At 43.8% G+C, this 24,022-nt stretch overlaps 1 protein-coding gene across 5 annotated transcripts in view; it reads right to left on the bottom strand.

Moving 5' to 3' along the window:
• LOC134344502 (exportin-1-like) overlaps window positions 1–24,022 on the bottom strand; it is a 129,368-nt gene that overhangs the window by 27,024 nt on the left and 78,322 nt on the right. For all 5 annotated transcript variants that reach the window (XM_063044407.1, XM_063044422.1, XM_063044441.1 and 2 more), the window contains 10 exons: window positions 22,098–22,279; window positions 20,802–20,850; window positions 17,925–18,044; window positions 13,564–13,692; window positions 11,328–11,486; window positions 9,356–9,550; window positions 5,012–5,150; window positions 4,497–4,678; window positions 1,889–2,045; window positions 750–913 (listed from right to left, as the gene is read on the bottom strand). In XM_063044407.1, the coding sequence (XP_062900477.1) occupies window positions 750–913; window positions 1,889–2,045; window positions 4,497–4,678; window positions 5,012–5,150; window positions 9,356–9,550; window positions 11,328–11,486; window positions 13,564–13,692; window positions 17,925–18,044; window positions 20,802–20,850; window positions 22,098–22,279 (1,476 nt within the window). The remainder of the gene's footprint in view (window positions 1–749; window positions 914–1,888; window positions 2,046–4,496; window positions 4,679–5,011; window positions 5,151–9,355; window positions 9,551–11,327; window positions 11,487–13,563; window positions 13,693–17,924; window positions 18,045–20,801; window positions 20,851–22,097; window positions 22,280–24,022) is intronic.

Below are 24,022 nucleotides of genomic sequence, written 5' to 3'. Positions count from 1 at the left end.
CACTTTATTAGGTACACCTACTCGTTAATGCAAATGTCTAGTCAGCCAATCATGTGGCAGGAACTCACTGCACAAAAGCATGCAGGCATGGTCAAGAGGTTCAGTTGTTGTTCAGACCAAACTTCAGAATATGGAAGGAATGTGCTCCAAGTGACTTTGACTGTGGAATGATGGTTAGTGTCCAGGCAGGGTGGTTTGAGTATCTCAGAAATTGATCTCCTGGGATTTTTACACACAGGTCTCCAGAGTTTGAAGAGAATGGTGCAAAAATACAGAAAAAAAAATCCAGTGAGTGGTAGTTCTGTTGGTGAAAATATTTTGTTAATGAGAGCTGTCAGAGGAGAATGGTCAGACTGGTTCACATTGACAGGAAGGGGGCAGCAACTCAGACAATGACATGTTACAACAGTGGTGTGAAGAAGAACATCCCTCAATGGACGACACGTCGAACTGTAAAGTGGATGAGGTACAGCAGCAGAAGATCACACCAGGTTCCACTCCCGTACCTAGCAAGATGACCACTGAGTATAGTTGCAAAAGCTGTTGGGCAAGTAATTTTAATGGCTCAGTATAAAAGAATAGCAGAAGCAGACTGTCTTCCCCCCCCTTCCACCAGATCTGCTCCACCTTTATCTAGATAATGGCTGAGCATTCACCTCAGTAACACTCTCCTGCACTGAACCCAGATCCCCTGATTTTCTTATCATGTAAAAAGCACCAGAGATTGCACCATCTCCTAAAGAGCTGACCTGATGGGGCTGTAGATCACATATGATAGTGTTGATGTTGGTCAAGATCTCATCGATGAAAGGCATCACCTCTCCCACTTGCACCTGTACAAAATGACGTCGACATTTCTGCGCGATCTTGATAAACGTGTCGCAAGCCATATCCTGCACTCCATCGTGTGTCTCTGTATCAACAAAAACATGGGGTTTGGAACGTCTTCGATTTTAAAATGAAAGCCTGGCTTCAAATTAAATCAAATTCTTCATCTATTTTTGGATTTTTTTCCCTAAAAAAAGACAAACATTAATGTTGAACGATGATCAGATTCACTGAGAGGCTAGCTGTCAATGTTCCCACACCAATGCACTTCTGTGAAATTGTACACACGGTTGGTTTATCCTTCTGATTCTTGTTAAATCTGTTCAACAAGTTAACAGCCAAAAATACCCACTCCAAAAAAAGCTTGTAAATTTAGGATCAAGTCTTCTCACAGAAAGATGTGCTAAAGCCAGTGCTACTTAGATACATCTGTGAAAAAGAAACCTTTTCAATACAAACTTCAAAATGCACTGGTAGAGTAAATCTTCCCAAAAGTTACCTATTTGTCTGTAAACACGAAGTCCAAACACCATAAGACATATGAAGAGTATTTGATGGCTCTGGGCCTGTATTCACTGGAATTAAGAAGAATGAAGGGTGATCTCATTGAAACCTATTGAATGTGAAAGACCTCGATAGAGTGAATGTGGAGAAGATGTTTCCTATGGTGGGAGAGTCTAGGACCAGAAAACATAGCCTCAGAATATAGGGGTGTACTTTTAGAACAGAGATGAGGAAGAATTTCTTTAGCTAGAGAGCGGTGAATCTCTGAAATTGGTTCCCATAAGCAGCTATGGAAGCCTAGTCTTTACGTGTATCTAAGGCAGAGGTTGATAGATTCTTGACTAGTCAGGGCATGAATGGGTACAGGGAGAAGGCAGGAGATCGGCGCTGAGAGGGAAAATGGATCAGCCATGATGAAATGGCAGAACAGACTCGATGGGCCAAATGGCCTAATTCTGCTTCTATAGCTTATGGTCTTATGGTCAAAGTACAGGCTGCCAGCTCCACACTGAGTACAAGCCAGTGGCACACACTCACCACGCATAAATACACTCACCATGCATAAACTCGAAGAGCTTGTTCACCACGGTCTTCAGGAACTTCCAGTGAGCTCGAAGGAACCGGGGATACTGCCCCACCACGTACATTATATTCGAGGCAATGATGGCCTTGTTATCTTTCCCACGTTTTTGTTCACAGAGACCCAGCAAATCCTTCAAAGCAAAGAGATACAACAGTAAGTATCCTATTCTTTTGTTTACTCTTCACATGCATATTGGCTTATTGTCTTGAACTGCATTGACTTTATTACTTACATCCTTCATATACATGAGTAAAAATCTTTATGTTACGTCTCCGTTCAAATGTGCAATTATAGCAATTTATAATAAATAGTACGAACAACAGGATAGTCAATATAAGATAGAAGTACAGTTGCATCAGCATGAATTAATCAGTCTGATGGCCTGGTGGAAGAGGCTGTCCCTGAGCCTGTTGGTCCTGGCTTTTATGCTGCAGTACCATTTCCTGGATGGTAGCAGCTGGAACAGCTTGTGGTCCGGGCCCTTTTTATGCACCTATCTTTGTAAGCGCCCTGAATAGTGGGAAAAGTGGGAATCCAGAGAATGGTGAATCTCTGGAGTTTGTAGCCACAGGCGGCTACGGAAGTCTAATTTCTCATAGTCGGTCTGGATTCCCCACACTCAATGGAGTTAAAAGTCAGACTGCTGCTGATGTGAAGCCAAAAACTGCACCAGGCTTTCATATTCCCCTTCCCCAATATCATGAAGTGAACCAGACGGGTACTTATGATAATCACGACTGTTGATAATGGATCTTATGTGGTAGTGCAGAAGCCAGTGTAACACTTTACAGCGTCGTCAACGATTAGGCTTCAATTCCAGCTGCTGTCTGTAACGGGAGTTTGTACATTCTCCCTGTGACCCTCTGGGTTTCGTCCCGCATTCCAAAGACGTACAGATTAGGGTTAATGAGTTGTGGGTTATGTTGGTGCCAGAACCATGGTGACACACGTGCGCTTCCCCCAGCACAATTCTCAGACTGTGTTGCTCATTGACACAAAAAGATACATTGCACCGTATGTTTTAATGTACATGTGAGATAAACCTAATCTTTTTAACCTTTAATTAATGAGTGTGTGTCCCCATTACTAGCTTCTCTTTCTGCATCACTGGCTCAGTAAATTTACCTAGTTAACATATCACTTAAAAAAAGGCAAAGTGTAAATAACTTTAAAAAAGTTGGGATGGGAACATCATAGACAACGGTTGCATTAAATGCTCATCCCTAATTGACCATAAGAGGGCAGTGGTGAGCCACCCTCTCGAAGTGCTGCAGACTTTATGATGGACATGGGGTCTTGCTTGTTTGGTTGGGACTTCTGGAAATTTGATCCACTGATGATGAAAGATCACCAGTGTGCCACCTGTCAAGATAACCTACAACTCTGGGCTTCAGATATATTTGCTGCCCCTATTATTCCACATGGCACAGGTGTTGTGAGGAAAGGAGAGGAGGGATGGTCTTTTACAGAGAATGGAAGGTGTGTGGAACACACGGCAGGGCAGATACATCAGCGACATAAAAGACATGGATGAGAGAAGAATGCAGGGCTATGTGGGCAGGGAGGAAAGGATTAGATTGATCTTGGAGTAAATTAGAAGGTGGACATTATGGGCCATAGGGTCTGTACTGTGCAGTACTGTTCTACGTTCAATGGAAAAATCACAGATTTGGAAGATGTTGAAGCAGCCTTTGGAAGCTACTGAAGACAGTATATATTACACCCTCAAGCCTCATTCTCTCTGGTACTACCAATTCAGGAGTAGCCAAACAATTCACCACCTCACTATTTTACTTTCTTTTTGAGATATATATAATAAATATCAATTTTATATATCATATATAGTACGAGGGGTGATAAGTTCATGGCCTAAGGTAGGAGTCAATTTTAGAAAACCTAGCACATTTATTTTTCAACATAGTCCCTTCCTCCATTTACACACTTAGTCCAGCAGTCGTGGGGCATACGGATCCCTTCTTTGTAGAAGTCGGCGTCTTGGACCTCCAGGAAGTGTCCACAGCAGGGGTGATTGATAAGTTTGTGGCCTAAGGTAGAAGGAGATGAGTTATTAACTTTAAACTTTCTGCACAATCACTCAAAGAGTTGAACTGCATGTGCATGTAACGAGAGCTGTATAACTCATCTCCTTCTACCTTGGGCCACGAACTTATCCATCACCCCTGCTGTGGACGCTTTCTGGAGGTCCAAAATGCTGACTTCTACAAAAAAGGGATCCGTATGCCCCACGACCACTGGACTAAGTGTGTAAATGGAGGAAGGGACTATGTTGAAAAATAAATGTGCTAGGTTTTCTAAAATTGACTCCTTCTACCTTAGGCCACGAACTTATCAATCACCCCTTGTATATATACTATATAGTATTGTATATATATAGTACAATTTTAATGAACTGCACTGTACTGCTGCTGCAAAACAACAAATTTCCTGTATTCCCAAATCCCAACACAACGCATGCCAATAATAATACAACTGATTCGCAAATACAGCCATTCGAAATGTCCGATCTGGGGTTGAAACGCAGAGGGATTGATGCGGCACATCAACTCCAGCACTGACCGACCTTGATGACGGTGACGAGGAAACGCTTCTCATCCTCTTCGTGCATTGCGCCACTGATGGAGCCAATCGCCCAGCACAGCGTGTTGAGGTTCTTCCACGACCACTCCGTACCGTTCACTTGGTTGTGCAGCTTTTCCGTCATAATGCATTCAGTGTCCGCGTAGTCTAAATGCGTGAGGTACACTGAAAGGGAAACACACAGCTCACCGTGAACTGAAATTCACTTCCACAAATGTGATCCATAAGCAGATCAGCTCGATGATTTGCCAATGCACCAGTCACTGGTGATAATCCACTGACATTTACAGTCAGCCCATTATTTCCCAATACCAGGGCAAGAATGTGCACCTAATGTTGGTCACTGAGTGCACGTTCTCCCAATTTTCCCAAAAGATATCAAAATCAATTCCAGTGCCCCACAGACAACTGAACTTATTCAACAGTGCACAATTAATAGAAAGAGGAGAATCATAAAACTTGTATACAAGCTGCTAAAACCAGCGGAGCTGAACTTACCCAGGGTCTCCCTCATGGTCTTGTACAAATTGATGGAGTCTGTGTCTTTCATGAATTCCCGAACTACCTCTCCCTGTTCGTTCTCCACCACAAGCACCTCTTCTGGCTTTGCCATCCGGCTGATCATTATAAGCCTCACCTGAAACAAAGGGAAAAAAAAACACAAAATAACCGTCATGTAGCATCCGGATTTAATTTGCCCTTAAAGCTGGTACGGAAACTGCACTGTGGTGGACAGGAAGGCTTTACAATGGGTAGTCAAAACTGTCCAACGCATCACCGGCACCAGTCTACCCACCGTCAAAGACATCGGGCGCTGTGCAAAAAAGTTTTAGGCACATACATACAGCTGGAGTATCTAAGACTTTCGTACAGTACTGTATTTGTCAAAGTGGAGCAGCGAATGAGTTTGTAAACCCAGCGAGAGCAAAGGATTTTGGGAATGGCAAGGGTGCAGCGTCACGGGAGGGGTGTGGGACAGGTGGCAGAGATGCAGTGCCAGGGATTGGGGGGGGGGGGAAAGAGTGGTGGAGTGGGTGCAGTCACAACCAGCCCTGAGACACCAGGCAAGGTCGTTTGATTCTGAACAATTGGTTTATGGCAGAATGTCTCTCTGGTGCTTTCCACTCCTTCCTCTCACCCTTCCCCTCTTCCCAACCACGATTCCCCTCTCCATACCCCCTTCCCACTCCCAGTCCTCAATAGGGACCCACAGCAGAATCAAGTACATCATTACTCACGTATGTCATGAAATTTGTTGTTTTATTTTTAAAATGGCAGCAGTACAAAACAATACTTAAAATTACTACAGTACTGTGCAAAACTCCAGGACACCCAAGCTATATACATGCGCCCAGGACGTCTGTATAGTAGTGTATATACAAAAAGGTGCCAGAACAGGGCCAGTAACATCGTGAAGGATCCCACCCACCCTGCTCAAGGATCATTTACCCCCCTCCCATCAGGGAGGCGGCTATGTAGCATCCATGCCAGGACCACTGGACTCAAAAACAGTTACTTTTCCCCAGCAGTAAGGCTGATCTACACCTCCATCCACAAACCCACCCACCACCACTACTTTATCATTTCCTGTCAGTCACCTTATGTAAAGACATTTCTGTGCCTACCGTCACCTTATGGGCGATTAACCAATCTAGTCTGATAAACTATCTTATGTAACACAAACAAAATGCTGGAGGAGCTCAGCAGGTCAGGCAGCATCTATGGAAAAATGTACAGTCGACGTCTTGGGCCGAGATACTTCCTCAGGGCCCTTACGTCCTGCCGATTTCCAGCGCCTACAGATTTTCTCCTGTTTGCAACTACCTTCTGCATTTATATTTATTCTGATTTTTGTTATTATTGTGTTCTTTATTGTATTGTGTTTTGTACTTCTTCGGATGCAGACACACTATTGTTTTTTGCACTCGTGTACTGGAAATGGCATTAAGCAATCTTGACTCACAGGACTAAGTCAAAACAAGCTGATGGGTGAACTCAGCAGGTCAGACAGCATCTGTGGAGGCAGAGGAGAGGGGTGGTCAACGTTTCAGGTCGGGCCCCTACATCAGGACCCGTAAGCTCGTTCCACACTCACACCACACTGAGTGAAGAAGTTCCCCTTAAAAACTTTATCTTTCATTCACCCCTACCCTGGGACCTCTAGTTCTAATCTCACACAACCTCCGTGGAAAACGCCTGCTTGAGTAACTGAGGAACTGGTTCAGGGAGCGAGGTTTCAGATCGTAGGATCATTGGAACCTCCTCTGGGGCAGGGGTGACCGGTACAAGACGGGTGGGTTTCATCTGAACTGGAGAGGAACCAATATCCTGGCTGGGAGGTTCACTTGGGCTACTCGGGAGGGTTTAAACTAGTTTGGCAGGGGGATGGGAACCAAAGCATCAAGTCAGAAAGTGGAGGGATGGGGAGGAAGGTAGATGGTAGGGCCAGTAAAAACAGGCAGGAGCAAAGATCTAAATATGATAGCACGTACAGTTGGAAGTACGTGTATTTTAATGCTAGGAGTATTTTGGGTAAAGGTGATGAACTTTAATCATGGATCAAATTTAATATCAGAGAATGTATACAGTACCTGGAACCATAATGTGGTGGCCATTACAGAGACTTGTCTGAGAGAGGAACAGGCATGGGTGCTTAGCGTTTTAGAAAAGATATCTTCCGGTCAGAAGGAATTGCAAGGATGGCAAGGTAAGAGAACGTTGGATATTGAGATAGATGGTGAGTTTAGTCAAGAAAAAAAATAAAAGTATGTAAAAGCTTAGGAAGCTAAAATCAAACAGAGCCCTTGACAATCATCTGGAAGCCAGTAAAGAACTCAAACAGGGAATTAGGAAAGCCAAGTGGAGACAGGCAAGTAGGACTGAAGAGAATCCAAAGTATTCTATACATACATCAATAGGAAGAGGATAACTAGGGAGAGGGTAGGACCACTTACAGATTGGGGGGGGGGGGGAAACCATTTTCTTGGATGTGAAGGATATGGGTGAGGTACCTAATAAGAACTTTGCATCAGTAATTACCCAGGAGATGGATGTGGAGGAGAGGGAGATCAGTGCTGAGAATATTGATATGCCAGGGCATTTCAAGATAAAAGGAGGTGGTAGTGATGAGTCTCTTAAAGAGTTATGAAGGCACCTGGACAAATAAAGCCAGATGATTCAACACTGTTGCTGGGACAGGTCACCTAGATACATCTACTGGCCCGAGACCAACAGTAGACAAAGGAAGTTCTAACGGCAAAGGCCACTTCCAACACCACCTCCGAACCGAGCAGCTTTCATTGTGACCAAAGTCGTGTCAAATGACAGTGTCCGGGTCAGGACAGCTGTGTAATATTATTAAGTGCTATGAGCAGAGATTCACCCAAAAATGAGTCACGTCTTTAACGAGAGATTGGACAAACTTGGGTTATTTTCCCTGGAGGCTGAGGGGAGATTTGACAGAGGTTTATAAGATTATGAAAGGCACAGATAGAGCAGACAGAATCTTACTCCCAGGCTGAAATGTCTAATACTGTACCAGAGGGCATGTATTTACTGAGAGAGAGGAAATTTCAAAGGAGATGTGTGGGGCAAGTTTTATTAACAGAGATTGGTGGGTGCAAGGCATGTGCTGCCTGGGGTGGTGATAGGGGCAAATACATTAGGGGCTTTTAAGAGATATTTAGATAGGCACATGGATCTGAGAAATATGGAGGGATATGGACATTGTGAAGGCAGAAGGGATTAGTTTAGCCATTTGATTACTAATTTAATTGGTTCCGCACAATATCCTGGGCTGTACTATTTTTGTTCTATGTTCTTCCTCAAGGCAACTAAGAGAAATTTTACACCAGCTCATTCTAACTGGTAGGGACTCCGGAGCTATGGAATTATGTGGATATAACAGATATGGGGTGGCTCAGTAGTGTAGTGGTCAGAACAACCACTAATGGCTTGAATGGCTTGTCATCTGAAGAGTGTTTGATGGCTCTGGGCCTTTACTCACTGGAATTTAGAAGAATGAGGGGTGACCTAATTGAAACCTATCGAATGGTGAAAGGCCTTAATAGAGTGGATGTGGAGAAGATGTTTCTTGTGATGAAAGAGCCTCGGGCCAGGCAGCATCTTGCAAAAGAGTAAAAAAATAAATCATCTACATTTTGGGCCGAAACCCTTCGGCAGGCCATTCTTTTCCTAGATGCAGCCTGGCCTGCTGAGTTCCTCCAACATTTTGTGTGTGTTGCTCAGATTTCCAGCATTTGCAGATTTTCTCTTGTTTGTGATTAGAATAGAGGGACTTCCTTTTAGAATGGAGATGAGGAGGAATTTCTTTAGCCGGAGAGTGGTGAGTCTGTGGAATTCTTTGTAGCAGGCAGCTGTGGAGGCTAAGTCTTCATGTACATTTAAGGCAGATATTGATAGATTCTTGTTTGGTCTTAGAGTAACTTACAGTAGTTAATGTATTGCACTGTACTGCAATTGCAAAAAAAAACAAATTTCATGATGTACATCAGCAATAATAAAGCTGAAACTGAAATGGTCAGGGAATGCACCTGGAATACACACATAATATTGCTCGTTCACTGACAAGACAGGTGTTGCTGGGAAGGCCAGATTTACTCATCCTGTATAGCCTCTGAGGAGATATTCAGCATTACCTTCAAACATTAGCACTGAAGGTGCCTGCACAGGGCAGTTACAGATAAAGAGAGAGACAGAGACAGAGAGTTCTTGAAGAATGGTAGACGTGGAGAATCCAAGGTGAAGCACAGTTCGCCTGATCCCTGAACTCCACTTTGCTTCATTTTCACAATCTTCATCGCCAGTTAAAAGCACACTCACCTTCGATAACACCGGGAGATAGATCTGCCTCCGAGGAGGGACATCACTGTGAGGACTCCCCAGGGCAGGGGAGGCACTAATGGAAAAGGGATTCTCCCGATAAAGCTCTCCTGCTAGGTGATTCCAGTACTCCAAACAAATCTTAAAAATCTCAATCTCCTCCACCTCCGATATCAGGATCATGTAGTGTAGACCCTACAACAACAGGCAACATTGAAAAGAGTGTTACAATTTAATTTGTTACTCAATAAAGATTCAGATTCATACACCACGTGTACATCGAAACATGCAATGAAGTCTGCTGTCTGTGTTCACAACCAACACAACCAGGGGATGTGCTGGGGGCACAGATTCACCACACACTCCAGCACCAACACAGCATGCCCACGACGCTCGACAGAACTCAAGAAGCAACAAAACAACAGAAAAACCAGCCCTGCTCCTCCCTCCCATACACCCACACACAGAGACAGTGCTCCACAACCCTGGGCAAAATGGTAGCAAAGCTGTTAACACAATGCTGTTTCCTCCAGCACCGTCTATGAGGAGTTTGGACATTCTTCCCATGACCATGTGGGTTTCCTCCGGGTGCTTCAGTTTCCTCCCACAGTCCAATCACATACTGGTCACTGTAAATTGTCCTGTGATTAGGCTGGGGTTAAATCCGTCGGTTCTGGGCAATGCGGCTCGTTGGGCCAAAGGGCCTGTTGCACACAGTATCTCTAAATATTGCTTTTCATAATTGGAGAAATGCATTTATTTGTTCACATTCCCCACATTCATCCACTAACTCACCATTTTAACTTGCCACGCTGACAGGCACGAGGTACTGTTAAAGCATGGTGAATTTTTAATCACCAAGGAATCGATCATTACTACTGACAACTGACTTAATCATTACTTGTGCTTTACAAGTCCATTATCAGCAACGAACCAGGTGGTGAGGGTGCTCCCATCACGGAGCACCCTCACCACCTGGGACATGTCATCTTCTCAACAGAGGTTGTGTACCCCTTCCTCAAAATGTCTGGAGCCCGAAGTGTTTCGGATTTAGGATTTTTTTTGGGGATTTTGGAACCCACAGGCACCATCCCATTGTTTTGCACTATTTTTAATATTACCTACTGCACCCTTCAGTAATTTTATGTATCTTTCACCACACGTCAGTGATGATAAACCTGATCCTCATTCTTTGAAGACTAGTCTGCTGCTAATTTCTTGTTTTGCAGTCTGGATGTAGGCAACCACTAATCACATCAGAAGAAAAGGAGCTTGTGCACAAAATCTGCTGTAACACAACAGGCCCCATTAAAATCACACAAGTGCAGAATCTTAAAAATGCTGCATCTTAATAAGCCACTCATTTCACTAATCACTCGTGATGGAATTTTTGTCAGCACAACATCGAAGAGCCTGAATTGTACCGGTGAGTAAGGAATTCCCTTCCTGAATAAATGTCCATCTATCCATTACTAACCTCCAAGAGGACCACAACCTTGTGGAAGGGTTTGGAGGCTTGTGTGCATCAACAACCTGGAGAGCGACGTTGGCTGGAGTCAGGGCTTTACGCTTTTGACTCCTGGTAGGGTCACCCATGCCAAACAGGTCAAAGGGTAGAAACCCAGCTGGGACTTGCGGGCAGTAGTGAAAACCAAGGGGAAGTTACTGGCATGATGAAGGAAGCCCTGAACACCACCAGACGTGAAGGACCTTCATTGCTGCCCTGAATGAGAGTGGCTAACTATTACTCTATGAAGAGTCATCCACACTAAGTATGGTCTTTTGGTTAATGTCTCCGGGGTAACAGTATCTGTAAAACCACAACACCACCATGAGGTACCAGAAGTGGCAGGAAGGAAGCAGTGAAACAGCTCTCATCCCAGAGAAATCTCGGAGAGAACCACAAAGCAGATGGGATGAGAATGAAGGACAGCAACGTTACCACATGCGCCATCTTCCAGGGCCAACTTACATCCAAGAGTGCTTCCCTGAGTTCCAGAGTTCTTTCTACCAAGGTGCCATGCTCCTTCAAGAAAGTGCACAGGAAGAGACTCAGATTCTGTATGAAATTCTGCTCATCGTCCTTCCCATTTGCATAAGCCAACCGTATGTTGGTATTGGCAGGTAGCATCTGAAACGAAACAAGGCCCAAAATTAGATGCGTGCAATCTCTATGTAACACATTAAACCAGAGCTCAGTTGCTATCCATGTCCCAAATCTGAGTCTTATATGAAATGGGGGGAAAAAACACAGAAACCAAATAAAAGTTAAAAAATTGCATAGATGCTGTAAATCCAAACCAAAAGCTGAGCTCTGGAAGCACTAGGTAGGTGGTGGTTGGGGGTGGCGGTGGAATTCTGAGGAGAGAGAAGCAGATTGCTGCCCAAACTGCTGAGGGTTTCCAACACTTTGTTACTTAATTCATTTCAATAAATATCTTTGCTCATTATATCCCATCAACTGATTACTAGTTACCAGAGGCAAGGTCCATGTAACCAATAACACAAGAAATTCTGCAGATGCTTGATATACAGAGCAACACGCACAAAATGCTGGAGGAACTCGGCAAGTCAGGCAACATCTATGGAAAAGAGTAAACAGTTGACATTTTGGGTCAAGACCCTCCTTCACGACTAGAAAAGAAGGCAGAATAAAAAGGTTGGGGAAAGGGAAGGAGGCTAGCTCGAAGGTGATAGGTGAAGCCAGGTAGGTAGGAAAGACAAAGGGCTGGAGAGGAAGGAATCTGATAGGAGAGGAGAGTGGACCATGGGAGAACAGGAAGGAGATTCAACTGTCCAAATTTAGATAATGCATATAAAAATCTGGAGGAAATCAGCAGATCAGGCAGCATTTATGGAAAGAGATAAACAGTCAACGTTTCAGGCTGAGACTGATCATCAGGAGTGTCGTGGGGTCGATCCAGGGTGCTGATGAAGGGACTCAGCCTGAACCGTTGACTGCTTATCCCTCTTCATAGATGCCGCGCTGCCTGACCTGCTGAGTTCCTCCAGCATTTTGCATGCTTACTGTAACTCTGAATTTCCAGCATCAGCGGACCTTCTTCTGGTTATCACTTGACTATCCAAACTACGGCACTGTAGTCTTAAGTAAGGGTTGGCAAACTACCAAACACAGTATAATTTCCTCTGCAAAAATAACTCTGCCACCCTCCGGAGAATATCCGTGTTGTATTTCAGAACATGCTCTGCAATACAAAAGGAAGGAAAGGAAGGAAATTGCCTTTAAACTCACAAGAGAGCATAGGCCATTAACTTTTTTTTTGCTGTTGATGTTTCTGTAGCAGGCAATTTCTTTTTTACCAGTTCGAGTTGCTAGCTTGACGCTCAACCCAGCATGGATGGAAAGCATGCCTGGGCTGCCGGCTGGGTTCAAACTCGGGAGCCTTCGCTCTGAAGTCCGGCGCTGATGCCACTACGCCACCAGCCGGCCAGTACAAAAAGTTATTCTGCTTTGAATAGACGCTGGAACAGGAAGAAGGGACCAGGTAAGGAGTCACAGACAGCCCCAAGTTGGGGTTTAAACACTGGAACTACCTGGTTCTTGGTGCCAAGAGACAAATCCCAATGTGGACTTGAGTGCTGTTATATTTCAAGCATCAGTTCTTGGTTCTTCTTATTGGATATTGCCCAGAAGGAGTCCTCTGCGAGAGTTTTATGTACATATATATAGCTTGGGTCCGTAAGACTTTTGCACAGTACTGTATTTGTCAACGTGGAGCAGAGAGCGAGTTTGTAAATCTGGCAGGAGCAAAGGATGTTGGGAATGACAAGGGTAGGGAGCTGTGGCAGGGAAAGTGTGGCGGGGCAGAGTGTGTCGCAGGTGCAGACACACCCAGCCCTGAGCCACCTTGCAAGGTGATTTGATTCAAAACAATTACTTTATTGGTCATTACAGAATGTCTCTCTGGTGCTTCCTATTACCTCCCTCCCCCTTCTCTCAACCACGATTCCCCTCTCCCTGACCCCTTCCCACTCTCAGTCCACAAGAGAGACCCATATCTTGATCAGGTTTATCATCACTCACAAATGTCATGAAATTTGTCTTTTTTTGCAGCAGCAGTACAGTGCAATACATAAAATTACTCTAGTACTGTGCAAAAGTTCTGGGCACTCAAGCTATATAAATGTGCCTTTCACATTTGCTCAGTACTACACATAATTTTCATGTGGCCTCAGGTTCCATTTACCTGTTTGAGCTGAATGAGTGTTAATGTAAACAAAGAGACGAACTGTTCATCATACTGACTGACATTGACGCCAGCAATCTCAGTCAAACACTTCAACGTTACGTTCCGAAACATGGGCACATTCAGAAACTAGGCAAAAAGAAGAACAAAATTAAAACGGTAAAACACAAAATCAATCGTTTAAAATATTACAGAGGCATTCTTGTCAAATTGTTCTGTTATAAATTTCAACAAATATAGTCTCGCTTTCAAGTTCAATTCCAATGGAGGTGTTGCCCGAACAAAAGGAGGACACAACTATGAGGAGATCCTGGAGTACTCCTATCAACTGTTTGGAGAGAGACATTTATCATTGATGATTTGTTTGGAAGGGGGGGGGGAGAGGGGAGAGGGGAGAGGGGAGAGGGGAGAGGGGAGAGGGGAGAGGGGAGAGGGGAGAGGGGAGAGGGGAGAGGGGAGAGGGGAGAGGGGAGAGGGGAGAGGGGAGAGGGGAGAGGGGAGAGGGGAGAGGGGAGAGGGGAGAGGGGAGAGGGGAGAGGGGAGAGGGGAGAGGGGAGAGGGGAGGGGAGAGGGGAGAGGGGAGAGGGGAGAGGGGAGAGGGGAGAGGGGAGAGGGGAGAGGGGAGAGGGGAGAGAGAGGAGAGAGGAGAGAGAGGAGAGAGAGGAGAGAGAGGAGAGAGAGGAGAGAGAGAGAGAGAGAGACACACACACACACACAGAGTTATTTACCACCGATATGTTGCTTTTGGAAAAGAGAGAGAGAGAGATGAAGATTAACAGTTGGACTGTCACTTTAAGGCATTGGAAGTAACTTTGGATTTTTACTGAGTTTGGAGTTGGAGACAGCACCGAGCAGCTCGAAGGTTGCTATGGTGACCAAAGGCAGATTGTTGATATTACTTTCAAGGACTTGTTGCCTGCTTGCACTCCTTTACAGACAAAGGAAGGAGGGACTCTTTGAGTGACAGGTGATGCTCAGCCTGGTGAAATAAAATAGGAGGTCAGATGATACAGACCTCAGGACACATGATCTGGACACTGAATGAGCATTGTTGTGCCCGCAGAGAAAGTGGGTTTTGGAGGATCGATCAGGCGGATCGATCCAAATTGTTATTCCATCAGTGAAGAAGGGGTTGACTGGTGGGGAGTTGTCTATGTGTCCACCCTCGCCTGGGTGATAGCTCCACCACAGAAGACCGGTCCCCCTGGTTAAAGTCACAGTCGGTGACTTGTAAAGGATTTCGGAGGACGACGAGAAGATCAACGGCATCAGCTCACCTGAAGACTCAACTCACTCTCTCTCTCTCTCTCTCTCCATCGCTACTCAACTAAATACCACCAACTGAACTGAACTTTACTCAACATCGTAAGACTGTATCTTTTTACCCCTAGACTTAAAGAAACTTGGTTCTCATACATATATATTCCACACTTACTTTTCTATATAATCATTGCTAACCTGTTTGGTTTGTCTGCATTTATATTACTGTGCTGCGTAGTTACTAATAAATATTAGTAGTTTATAGCAATACCAGACTCCAAAGTGTTTTCCATCTCTGCTGGTTCTTTATCCCCGTCACGGGGTACGTGACACAACTAAAATATGATGAACTCAAACTAGTAGTTGTCAATATTTATGTGAATATCAGAATTAATGGTAGAAACACAAAGTAGTAAAGCACAGTATGTATGCAGCTTTAAATAATCTGAACTCCAGGCACGTCCATCTCCTATTATCTCCAAACTCCCACTCCTTTTCATGGGGAGCAGAGCTTTTAATCATAACCTGCCACAAGAGGAAATTACACATATATCAATATGCACAAATATTTAAAGTCCAAATGAAAATACTAACCACATTTCTCAATTAATTGAGCACATTTCATGGGAGAAAGTCCATGTGTCAATCTATTATCTTAGAACAGAGATAAGAAGGAATTTCTTTTCCAGAGGGTGGTGAATCAGTGGAATTCATTGCCACAGGCAGTTCAGGAGCCAAGTCTTTGGGTACATTTAAAGCAGAGGTTGATAGGTTCTTGATTGGTAAAGGTGTCAAAGTTTACAGGGAGAAGTCAGGAGAATGGAGTTGAGGGGGTAGTAGATAAACCATGATAGAATTGCAGAGCAGACTCAATGAGCCAAATAGCCTAATTCTGTTCCTATCAGTTATGATCCCCAGCAAAAAGATTGGAAAGAATGTTAGGACCACAGGGACAATTCTGCATACTTGCTGATAACAAATAGCTCATCTTCAAAGTCCAAAAAAAATTCAAAGCTCAAAGTAAAGTTCAAAATACATCAATGTCACCATATACATTCAATCCCGGGATTCATTTTCTTGCAGACATACTCAATAAGTCCAATAAACGTAACAGAATCAATGAAAGACACCAATCAACAGGGCACACAACCAATGTGCAAAAGGCAACAAACTCTGCAAATATAAAATAAAATAATAAATAAATAAACGAACAAATAAACAAACAAGCAAGCAATAAATATCAAGAACATGAGATGAAGTGTCTATTGGTTGTGGGAACAGTTCAGTTATAGGGCAAGTGAAGGTGAGTAAAGTAATCCCCTCTGGTTCAAGAGCCTGATGGTTGAGGAGTAATGACTGTTCTTAAACCTGACGATGAGTCCTGAGGCTCCTGTACCTTCCTGCGAGCAACTATGAGTAGAGAGCATGACCTGGGTGGTGGGGATCCCAGATGATGGACGCTGCTTTCCTGCAACCACACTGCACGCAGATGTGTTCAATTGTGGGGGAGGGCTTTAACCATGGTGGACTGGGCCATATCCACTACATTTTGTAGAATCTTCTGTTCAAGGGCATTGATGTTTCCATACCAGGCTTCGATGCAGCCAGTCAATATACTCTCCACTACACATGCACGGAAGTTTGCCAGTGTTTTAGATGTCGTGTTGAATTTTCCCAAACTTCTACAGGTTGCAGATCTTCCAGTCTCAGTATCATTGGACTCCCAACCCAACACCTAACAAGTCACAGTTCAAATCCTGAAAGACTAATGCTCGCCCACCCAGGGACTTTTTCCTTTTACATTAACTAACAATTGTTGCCAATGTTAAATACATAATCCAGGCTGAGGTGCTGCATTGACAAAAATGTCGGAAGAACACAAATGGACCATTCATCCCTTTTACCGATTTAGGCATTCAATCGGATGAAGGCTGAACTCCAACTCCATTCTGATCCACATCCCATGACAAGTTTCCCAATAAAGGAAAATTTTACCTGCAGAACACTCACTCTTAGTTATACTGAATGGAATGAATGCAAAAGGTAGACCATATGGATCTTTAAACTTGCTCTGCCATTCAAGAGCATTTTGGCTTAAAAATATCATTAACTGGTTCACACAGATACAAGTCTCTTGTCACTAAAATGGTGCAGTCAACTTCAGCTATGTACATCAAAGACACTCCAGAAAGCCAATTCTGGTCTGTCACATCCATTCATGCCCTTCAGATTAAAGGAAGCCTTCAGTACAACTACATGGTTGACCAGAGATCTCACTCACTCGTAACCGTCTGAATGGACCCTGCCACCAAAACAAAGCCCAATGGGATCCAATTGTGCAAACCAGAAGGGGTGGACACTCTGATAAAACATTCAGTTTTTAGTCATTACTTGAGATCAGCAGCACGTAATGAGATTGTTATAATTATGGACAAGCAAAGTACAAGTGCAGATTGGCTATGGTTTTAATTTTGTATTTAAGTGAGTCTTTCCCTCAGAGACAGGACTTGCACAGCAGGTCAAAAGTACAAACGTTTGTAAATTCCACACAGTGAGATGGGGCCACAATAAGGTCTAAACCAATCTGCCACAACCTCCACCTATCTCCCATTATTGGTGCAAAAACACCAAGCATCTGAAGGTTTAGGATAATCAAGTAACAGTGGACAAGAGCAAAATCTCTTTCCAAACTTCCAGGACCATAACATGCAAATTGCTCACAGCTGGTCAAATATTTATAGGTTTAGACAGATATGGGCCAAACATCGGCAAATGGATGCATCATCTAATGCAATGTTTCAGTAAAGTAGAATGGAAGTAACTGTGTTGTGTGTGTGTGTGTGTGTGTGTGTGTGTGTGTGTGTGTGTGTGTGTGTGTGTATATGTGCTCGAGTGTGCACATAGAACAATCAAGAGGAAGAAACTGGAAGGATATGGAAAAGCTTCCAAGAGGAAAAACTCCAACTTCATACAGTAACCGTGAATTTAAGAACCTCACAAGTGAACAATACATAACTGCAAACAGACAACAGCTTAAACAAAAGACTTACGATTTAAACGTGAACATTTGTGTCCTGTGACAGATGATCAAGGAATCTCACCTTGTACACTAAGCTGCTGATGAGTTTGGTTTCGAAGATGTAACCTAAAGGAATCCAGTTCAGAAATCGCAGCAACGTCTCCAGTGTTGCGTGGACTAAAGGAGCATTCTGAGAGTTCTCCTGCAAATAGACAAATTAACATCAGGTCTAACACCAGGTATTGCAAGGCGAACAGCAAGGAGGCTGAAGGAAGCTGGACTCTGTACGTCAATATTCGTCCTACAGATGCGCAGCAGACAGCATCTTAACATGCTGCACCACTGCATGCGGTGGACAGGAAAGGGCAACAATGCATCACTGGCACCAGCCTACCCACCACCAAGGACATGTATACAGACAGGTGCCGGAAAAAAACAGCAACTTCATGAAGGATCCCATCCACCCTGCTTATGGACTTGGCAGTAAGGCTGATCAACACTTAGAACATTGACTTCTCAAACTTCCGCTAATGCCCCATCTCCCCCTCATACCCCATCCGTTATTTATTTATATACACACATTCTTTTTCTCTCTCTCCTTTTTCTCCCTCTGTCCCTCTCACTATACCCCTTGCCCATCCTCTAGTTTTCACCCCTCCCCATTTTCTTTCTCCCTGAGCCTCCTGTCCCATGATCCTCTCATATCCCTTTTGCCTGTCCACCTGTCCAGCTCTTGGCTCTATCCCTCCCCCTCCTGTCTTCTCCTATCATTTTGGATCTCCCCCTCCCCCTCCCACTTTCAAATCTCTTACTAGCTCTTCCTTCAGTTAGTCCTGACGAGGGGTCTCGGCCCGAAACGTTGACTGTACCTCTTCCTAGAGATGCTGCCTGGCCTGCTGCGTTCACCGGCAACTTTGATGTGTGTTGCTTGAAATTCCAGCATCTGCATATTTCCTCGTGTTTGCCCACCACTACTTTATCATCTTGTGTTAGAGTCACCTTTATGTACAGACACACCTATGCCTAGCGTCACTCTATGGATGTATAAAGTATGTATAGACTGCCTTGAAATAGTATTTAGACCTCACAACTATTTTCACATGTTACTGACTCATTTTCTAAATTTAAAATATACTGAAGTAGGATTTTTTGATCTAATCTACAAAATATTGTACATCATGTCAAATCAAAAGAAATATTCAATAATCTGTCAACAATTTACTTAAAATTAAAAAACCAAAATTGAGAGGCTGAAGAAGTATTCACCCCCTCTGGAATTACTATGCCAGCTTTGCTCAGGTGCACTCCTGTATATTACCTTACCAACTCACCCAATTTGTAAATGTAGGAAATTGGAGGGTCACCTGTTTTCAATGAATTCATAAGAATAAATACCCCCATGTCTGTAAGGTCCAATAGTATGGTACATTTTTAACAGACCAAACCAAAATGAAGACAAAAGAGCATTCAAGGCAATTCAGGGAATGTTAACAATTAAGCACAAATCTGGGGAAGGGTACAAGACCATCTCAAAGACACTGAAGAGACGTTGGAGCTCAGTGCAGTCCATCATGAAAACGTGGAAGAAGTATGAAATCACAGTGACACTGCCTAGGCCAGGCCTCCCTTCTAAACTCAGTCACTGGAGAAGAATGATGTTGTGAGAGAGGCTACTGTGATATCAGCTGAGTGAGCTGCAGAAGTTAGTAGCTGCAACTGGAGATGAAGTTCATGGCTCCACAATCTCCAAGGCCTTGCTCAAAAATGGCACTTATGGAAGAGTGATAAGGAAGAGGTCCCGGCTAAAAAAAAGCACATCCTTGCCTGTGAAGTCTTCGCAAAGCATCACTTAGAAGATCCTGTAAAGGTGTGGAAGAAGGTCTTGTGGTCGGATGTGACTGAAGTGGAACATTTTGGCCTCAATGCTAAGATGGTACATGTGATGCAAATCTAGTACTGCATATCAGCCTGGTTACACCATCCCTACTGCAAAGTATGGTGGAGTTAGCATCGTGCTATGGGGATGCTTTTCAGCAGCAGGTACTGGAAATTTGGTCAGGATTGTTGGGAAAATGAATGCTGCTAAGTACAGAGAGATCCTGGATTTTAAAAAACCTGCTAGTCTCTGCCAGAAAGCTTAAACAGGGGAGGATGTTTGTCTTTCAGCAGGGCAGCGACCCAAAGCACACTGCCAGAGCATACATGGAATGGCTTCAAATGATGTTCTTGAGTGGCCCAGAGAGTCCTAACGTTAACCCAATTGAACATTTCTGGCAAGACCTCAAGATTGCTGTCCAGCTCTACTCCCAACTAACGTGGCATAGCTTGATAAATTATGCAGGGAGGAATGAGCAAATCTTGCTTCGTCACGCAATGCAAAGACTTATCCAAATAGCTGTAATAGCTGTGAGAGGTGGTTTGGACAGGTACTGAGCAAAGGGAGGGTGAATACTTTTGAACTGCGGGCATTTTCAGTTTCTCAATTTTTAAGTCTTTTATGCTTTACAGTTTGTTTTTCAGGGACTCTGTACTGCAGAAAAAAAAGGAGATTGTGATCCACAAATAAATAGTTCAATTGATCAAAATCCCTGGTTGTAATACTCATTTTTGTGAACAAAGGGTTGGCGGCTGAATACTTTTACAAGGCATTTTAAGGCATAAGCTAGCTTATGCATTTATATTTATTGTGTTTTTGTTTAATCATTGTGTTCTTTATCTTACTGTGTTATATTATGCTGCCTCAGGTCCAGAGTATCAATTATTGTGTTCTCTTTTACACTTGTGTACTGGAAATGACATTAAAGAATTTTGAATCATGAATTAAATACAACAGAATTCCCAAGTTAAAACAGCCAGAGGATGGTCAGCCTGCTCAGTATCAACAGTGAACACCAATTTTGATTTTGTTTTTAAAAAGCGGTTCAGGTTAGATCAAAGTCCACCGGGAGTTTTTACTCACCATTACAAACTGACAGAGCTGAAATATCTGAGAGAATTCATTGCACATACTGTGGAAAGAAACAGAGGGAAAATAAAATCAAACACAATCTTACACGAGGAAGTTATTAGAATTAGTAGAACTTTGCTGAGATATTTATTTTCATCTACAAATTCCTGCTACTATCGATACAAGACATTCCTGCCAGTTTCACATGACAACTTTACAGCATCTGGCAAATTTGGCCTCTGACACTCCCACTACTGGCAAAATCCAATCCCCACCCCCACTAGACTGGCAATACACAGCCACACATAATCAGGCTGGAGGCTTGGGTTGAAGGGAAGACAGGAAGGTGGCGAAAGAGGGAGAATATCATTAGCCCACAACTCCCACTGCTAACCAAAGGGTGCTGACTGCTGGCTGTTAACGCAAACGACACTTTTCATTGTATGTTTCGATATGCACGGACAAATCATTCATCTCCTGTGATGTCTGATGCTGACTCCAAGCACCTGATAGATGGGGCCCATCCCTGCTTAAGCACTGTGTCACAGATCCACTCCCGCTAATATTACTTGTTACATCGATAAACACAACATTGGCAGAGATTTGGCCCGTCGCTTCCAAAGAAGTTTCCAATTAGACCCATGCTCAGTGTTCTTTTCCTGTAAACTTTTCATTTTCAAGTGTAAATTCAACTCCCTCGTAGAAATCGACTTCTGAACCAGTTTTCTTTCTTTCCGCCTCATTCCAGATGACAGAGCAAGTTCTGCAACATCAAGCCTGATTGCCAGCCCTGCTGGGACAGACAGCCAATATTCACTCCATCGACACAAGGTGCTGGAAATCCAGAGCAGCACACACAGCATGCTGGAGGCACTCAGCAGGTCAGGCAGCACGTATTGAGGGGAATAAACAGTAGACATTTCCGGCCGAGACCCTTCACCAGGACTCTGCCCAAAACGTCGAGTATTTATTCCCCTCTACAGATGCTGCCTGACCTGCTGAGTTCCTGCAGCATTTTGTGTTCACTATACAAGACTGCGCAAGGTAAACAACCAGCTGGTCGGGGAAGGGCTTGGGCCTTCAGCTGAGAAGCAGAATGCACACCATTACAAATCTCCTACCAGCAGCAGCTCACACCATCTCTCATGTCAGCAAAGGTAGTAGAAATACCATCACTTGAGTTGAGTATGATGATCTCCTAAGGGGTTATGCCCTTGACGGGGAAATGCCTGTAGATGACATTGTTTAACGTAGAGAGGCTGATGCATGGGCAAAAAGGAGACCTTTAGGGTATGTCGGTGCACCCACCTGTCTTTTAAATGCTTGGCCTTCACCTGCGTCATCTGCCCACTGGAGAAATCGAACACCTCCTCACTAAGCAGCTTCAGAATGACCATGTTATTCTGACACAGAGACTCGCTGGTTCTGCTGGCTCCTACTATATCACTTATAAACGTCGGCCAATTTTTGGGCCATTCGTGTTTGAGGATCTGCAATTTGAAAGAGGAATGAGTTTAAAATACAAACCCAACGAAAATCCTTCATTCCAAGTTCAGCGCCATTCAACCACATACGAGACCACCAAACGAAACAATGCTCTGAATCAACGTGCAAGACAGTCCATATAACTCTCACACAGCGTAACACTTCCACAAATAAAGTAACAAATAATAAAATATATTCCAGAAGACTGACATTTAGCGTCAGGTGCATTTACAACACAAGTTAAAAAGTAAACAGTATAACGCTATTGGCACTTCGTAAGTGATGAGACGCGGGTGGTGGAAGGGAGTTCAACGGTCCTACAGCCGGGGGAGGGGAGAGAAGCTGTTTCTCACCCTAACAGCTCTCGTCCTAATGCTGCAGTACCTCCTGCCTGATGATAAAGGGGTCAAAGGGATTGTGGGGTGGAGGAGAGAAACCCTCAACAACGCTAAGGGCCCTGCGTACATTGCACATATCTGAGAGTTAGATACAAACCCCATTTGTTCTCTGGGAGTATCAAATCGCATGCTGTCATATCACTTCCACCAACCGTTGTTAACTATTTTAACCTAGAACCACATATGTGGGAATCCAGGGGTCAAAACAGAGCTAATAAATTCCTCCGTCCATTTGAGATGGTCCACACACAGGGTGCAATACACAGTGCAGTTGGTAGAAACAGCATCTCACAGATCCATCAGCCTGGCTCCGTTCCTGACTTCTGGTGCTATCGAGGTGGAGTTTTCAAGTTCTCCCTGTGACCGCACAAGTTTCCTTCCACATCTTTAAAATGGGTGTGTTACATGTCAATTACCTGTCACAGACTCTTGTGTGAAAATGAAGGACAGACGAAGCAGGGGAAGGGGGCAACCAAGAAGAATTGGGGGATCTGGCTAGTGAGATGGTAGGTTGGCAGACTCAGTGGGCTGAGTCTCATAGATTGCATTGCGATGACTTAAAGTGCAAGGATGGGGAGAAAAAAAACAGGAAATTCAGAGCGTCAGTTGTTCTGACAATGTTCGTAGGATTATCCTTTGTTATGCTATTCCTTTGATCAAGAAAAGTAATAGGGACAATTCTGGGAATTATGGACCTATGAGTCTTATGTCAGTGGCAGGTAAATGACTGGAGAGGAACCTTAGACATCAGGTTTACAAGCATTTGGAGAAGCATGGCTTTGTGAGGGGCAGGTTGTGCTTCATGAGCCAGAGTCTGTGAGGAAGTGATGAAACAAATTGATGAAGACAGAGCAGTGGATGTGGTGTATATAGATTTTAGGTATGGCATCTGACAAGGTTCCTTATGGTAGGCTCATTGAGAAAGTCAGGAGACCTGGGATCCAGGGGAATAAATGGTCAACATTTCAGCCCAAGACCATTCATCAGGACTGAAAAATCAAATATTTATTTCCCTCCATAGATACTACTCGATCTGCATTTTGTGTGTGTTGTCATGAATTCTGCTGTCCATAACCAGTCTGACCTAAGTGACTACACAGCCACGGTAATGTGGTAGGTTTTGTCCAAGATAGCCTGATAAGTCACTCATTGTGAGATCAAATGATCAAGTACAAGCATTGGCCTGCTAGTGACCCCTCAGTTTGTGAATGAATAAACCAAAAAGGTTATCATATCCCTTCTTTTGAGATACTGAATATTAACTCAGAAAAGATGAGGGTTTTTTTTTTCCCCTATAGAGACCAGAAGAATTATTTCTGCTGGAGGTGAATCCTGGTGGAACTTGAGGGA

Source organism: Mobula hypostoma, chromosome 1 (genome assembly GCF_963921235.1).
Source record: "Mobula hypostoma chromosome 1, sMobHyp1.1, whole genome shotgun sequence".
NCBI classification, from domain to species: Eukaryota; Metazoa; Chordata; class Chondrichthyes; order Myliobatiformes; family Myliobatidae; genus Mobula; species Mobula hypostoma.
This window is presented reverse-complemented; position numbering and strand designations above follow the sequence as displayed.